We start from the raw sequence: 4,815 nt of genomic DNA on the forward strand, positions 1-4,815 counted from the left end.
TGAGAGAGATCAAGATGCATTGCACTCATCAACTGACATGTCTTATTGAAACCTCTTTTTACAATGACTTAAAATAATAATAAAATAAAATAGCTGGGTGCCAGTGGTTCACATCTGTAATCCTATCTACTCAGGAGGCTAAGATCTGAAGATTGTAGTGCAAAGCCAGCCTAGGCAGGAAAGTCCTTGAAACTCTTACCTCAACTAATCACTGAAAATGCTGTAAGTGGCGCTGTGGCTCAAGTGGTAGAGTGCTAGCTGTGAGCAAAAGTTGCTCAGGGACAGGGCCCAGACCCAGAGTTGAAGCCCCAGGATGGGAAAAAAAATAAGAACAAAATAGGTTCAAAAATTAAAGTTTGACTAAAGGCTGCCTTTTGAGACATAATTAGCCTTTTCTAATTCAAAAATCTTTGAAAAATGATAATTAGTTGAGGAGAAAATTGAAAGACAGAGTACAAATACAGCCAAGGGGAATTGGTTTAAATACAAGATATTCCTACCAATAAATACACAAATGAGAGGTGTTTACATCTTCTTTGGGAATAGGTATTTTGTCTATTTTGTTCATATTAGCCATATAAAACAATGGGTTCCATTGTGACATTATCATACTTTTACATACACAGCATACTTTGATTATATTCATCCCTATTACCCTCTTTCACTCCTCTTCACTTCTTTCTAGTTCCCTAGCCATCCCCCTTTAGAAAAGGTTCTGTTTGTTTTATCATATAGAACAATTTGCAGGAGCCCTTCTTGAAGTGAGATGGGGATGAGTTAGATGACCTTTCATGTTCTTTTTGCTCTTTCTCCCTGCCCCACTTAGAAAAATCAATGCTATGCACCAACCCAGCAGGTTTGTCTTGGTGCACTGAGAGGAGGCATTGCTGATTCTTGAAATCTTTTCTTATTTGATGACTATAAATAATTATAAATGCACATTCTTCTTTATGATGTTAAAAGTCTACTCTAAACATTTTTTAATTTAAAACAAATCTTGAAGCTATACTTTTAACCTGTTATTCCAATCAACAGTGTAAAGAAAGTCAATTTAAGTTATGCATCGCTAGCTCTACATGTGGTATTCACATGAGAACAGAAAATGTAATAGGACTGCTAAGGTCTGGTAAGTTTTGAAAGCTCTGTATGTTTTGCCTGAGCATTAAAATGATACCATGCTCACTTTTATCTGCCAAGATCAGAACCATCTCTTCTAAGCCTCCCTCTGCTTCCAGTACTCCTCTCTTTGGACAGAAACAAGTACCTGCCTCAAGTACTCTAAGGCCTCTTTCTCATGCTGCCTAGGACAAGACTCAGATGCCCATGAGATCAATTGAGCAAATAGAGAGGCCTGAGCAGAGCGGGGCAGCCATTTCATGACAGTCACCAGATTGGAATCAGCTCCTTTCTAAATCCTTTCTTGTCTGATAAGATTAGCTTGTGCTTTGGTGTATGGTAAACTCAATGTCCTGATGATACCCTTGGCTTTTACAATCACACATTCCACAGTAGTCACTCACTGACTAAATAGACATTTACATTGTCATTTGGCTTTTTTTGGTTGATAAGATAAACTTTTCCACCATCCTCCAATAAGACATTCATAACACAACTTTGTGTTTATGGAGTAATGCGTTGTGGTTTTAAGATTAGATATTGTCAAAGGTGATTTGTTAAGAACATCCACAAAGGGCATCTTCATGCTAACAGGAAATACGCTTTGCTTTCTCTGGAGGAGACACTGCTCGGTAGTCAGGCAAGGGCATGGTCGAACTGCCCCTTTTCTAGGCCTTCGAGCCCATCGGCCCAAGTTGAGGTCGGCATGCTCCGATACGGGTCCAGGAGAATCCGGAAGCACCGGACAATGAGGATGCCCAAGAAAACGAACAACAAAACCACAAAGACAAATGTTGTTTTTTGTTCCAGAGACATGCTAGAATCCACTGACACATTCCCAAGGGGCGCCAGGGGTGAAGGGACAACCTGTCCTCCATCCATTGTCCAGAGGAGGCAAATCTGGGGAGCTCCTGCCTTCCTTCTCTTCCATCATCGGTTGGCTGAAATCATGGTGGCTGCACTCCTGGGAGGCTGCGTTATCTTTAGGAGAAAGAAAGGAAAGGAAAAGGAAGAACTATCAAATATAACCGGATTCTCTAGACTTACAACCACATTTTGCAGACAGCAGGAATCTATAAACCAGCTTTGCTTTTTATCAGAGAGGCTTAATTCTGTGATGACAGAGAAGAAAATTTTACTCTTATGTGAAATTAGTGTATATGACTGTCCTCAGAATGGCCACCTGGGGCTATGAGAGCTGGCTAGGGACACAACTGTTTTAGAGAACTTGTGAAATGGGCAGGGTAATGTTGACCTAAAGGAATGCAGTCACCTGGGCATCTAAACCCAGCCTCCCTACCAAGTGTCCTCTAGCTTCCCTCTAGTGACATTACTGTCATCTCTTGATAATTGTTCTGATGAGCCTGTGTGCCAGTGCTGTGGCTAGAGCTAGATGTGAGACACAGTAGTCAGTTTACTCCAGGCTCCATCAAAGTTGGGACCTGTGTAGCCCAGATCTCTCAGGGAGCATGGCATTGTGGCTTCTACTCTATTGCTAAATGAGTTTCAAGTCTTGGAGTGTTACTAAGCTGTTAAAAAAATGTATTTTGAGGTGCCTGCCTATCTCATGGTGCTATGAATATCTGTGAAAAGCCTTTGGAAGATATACAGCAAAGAAAGATAAGGAGCCAGGAAGAAGGGGACTGAGCTGCTCATTTGCTTTCTGAACTGAGCCAAGGGAAGGAAGAACTCCAACTCCCAGACCATCCAGACATTGCTGCTTTCTCTTCTTCAAAAACGAAGATCAAGTTCATTCCTTGACCCTAGGAAAGTACTTGGAGAATTGGGCTGAGGGAAAAGAATTGATTGATTTCAAAGTTTTTTAAAGGATGATTGACAGTGGCTTCCTTCCATTTAAGATCATTTGGTAGAAAAGAAGAAAAAGAAATGAGAAAGTTATCACTATTTCCACTTTGCTGTTGAAAAAAATTGAAGTATCTGGCTGCTACTATTGGTGCTTAAAGGCAAATAATAAAATAGAGAGAATGATCATTAGAAGCTGCGGACACTATATGTAGTAAACATTACTAGATAGAAAGTCATATGACATAACCACTACACTGCAAGAAAATAGTACATATTAGGTAGTTAACTCTAGAAATCCATATGGATTCAAAGAAATTATGCTTGATGAAATTATGTGGCCAATAAAAATAAAAATTATTGCCTATGGCATCAATACACAAACTATTTCTTCAGTCAACTTATAATCATTGCTTTCAGTGCAGCATTAGTTATAATAAAAGCTTGCATACAAGTTGATATTTCAACCTCTGCAAATGAAAGCATTAGAAGAGGCTTCCAACATGTAACTAGTGCAACTAGTTCACAACCAGTGTCTAAAAGAATGAGTTGTTTGAGAGTAACAGAAACTGCTGACAGTTGCATCCCTTTGATTCTTCTTTTTGAGACAGGATCTGGAATGCACTGAGTAGCTGAGACTATTCTGATCTCCAATCTAGGATCCTTGTGTCTCTGCCTCCCAAGTGCTGGGATTTCACCCAAGTGGTGACACCATGCATGACTTGAAGTGTTTCCTCCCTCCCTCCCTCCCTCCCTCTCTCCCTCCCTCCCTCCCTCCCTCTCTCCCTCCCTCCCTTTTTCTTTCTTTCTTCTTTCTCTCTCCCCTCCCTCCCTCCCTCCCTTCCTTCCTCTCTTTCTTTCTTTCTTTCTTTTGTTCTTTCTTTCTCTCTCTCTTTCTCCCTTCCTTCCTTCCTTCCTTCCTTCCTTCCTTCCTTCCTTCCTTCCTTCCTTCCTTCCTTCCTTCCTTCCTTCCTTCCTTCCTTTCTTTCCCTGCATTGTTGACGACTGAACTCAGGGCTTTGTACTTGCCACTGAGCAAAATCCCCAACCTCTTGAATTATTTTCTTAAAGGTTGGAATCTTAGCAAGATTCATTTATGATTAATATTTGTTTTGAAGCAAGATTGAGATAAAAGTTGGTTATATCTTTTTAAATAAGCCATTTAGGAATACTGAAAATATGAGCTTGGTTTGATTAGAGTTCATTTATTTTAAGGATCTTCCAGCCTTGAATGTTAATTTCCACTAGAGCTAGAGAGAAAAGATCCAGGAAAAATGGCCAGAGCTTCCAATGCAACTTTCTTAGCACATAAGCTACAGCCATCTATAGCCACCCAAAATACCTACACTACACTGGACCTAATAATTCTAAATTTAAAATTCCCCAAGGGCTAGCAGCAAAAGCAAAGGTCTATACATTTACATCAGGATTTCTGGATCTATGCGGTCCAATAACACAGGAGAGGACTAGGTAAGGAACTTTTTGGGGCTGTAAGAGAAGCCCCTTCTCAAGCTGGCTGACACAGCTGGCACAGCAATGTCTTACTCAGTTCTTCCCTTTGCAAATGGGTCCGTGCTTGTTGACAAATATCTTGACAGCCAGGCATAGACTTCCGCAGCCTACTTAAAACAGGGCCATTGTCGACTTTTTTCCTGGGTCAGTGTCTTATCCTTCTTCCTTGGTTTGCCTGGAACTCAAGGCTGATTGCTGGTGCATGGTTCATCCAGGAGCTACAGTATGATGCAGCTCTCCCAGAAAGGCCCCAGCATGCAGCTAGTATTCTCGCACTGCAGCCTCAGACCCTCTGCCTCTTCTCCCTCTCCCGCTGCCTTTGGGCCTTTGGCTTCAGTTTCTCACAGGAATGTCAACTATTTGGATGATCTTAAACATCACTTT

General features: G+C 41.1%; 1 protein-coding gene across 1 annotated transcript; it reads right to left on the reverse strand.

Moving 5' to 3' along the window:
* Positions 1 to 1,075: 1,075 nt before the first annotated feature.
* On the reverse strand, positions 1,076 to 2,073 carry Ctxn3 (cortexin 3). Its single transcript, XM_048357659.1, has one exon. The coding sequence runs from the start codon at positions 1,996 to 1,998 to the stop codon at positions 1,753 to 1,755; it is 246 nt and encodes an 81-aa protein (XP_048213616.1). The 5' UTR covers positions 1,999 to 2,073; the 3' UTR covers positions 1,076 to 1,752.
* Positions 2,074 to 4,815: the final 2,742 nt, after the last annotated feature.

Source organism: Perognathus longimembris, chromosome 11, assembly GCF_023159225.1.
Source record: "Perognathus longimembris pacificus isolate PPM17 chromosome 11, ASM2315922v1, whole genome shotgun sequence".
Taxonomy (NCBI): Eukaryota; Metazoa; Chordata; class Mammalia; order Rodentia; family Heteromyidae; genus Perognathus; species Perognathus longimembris.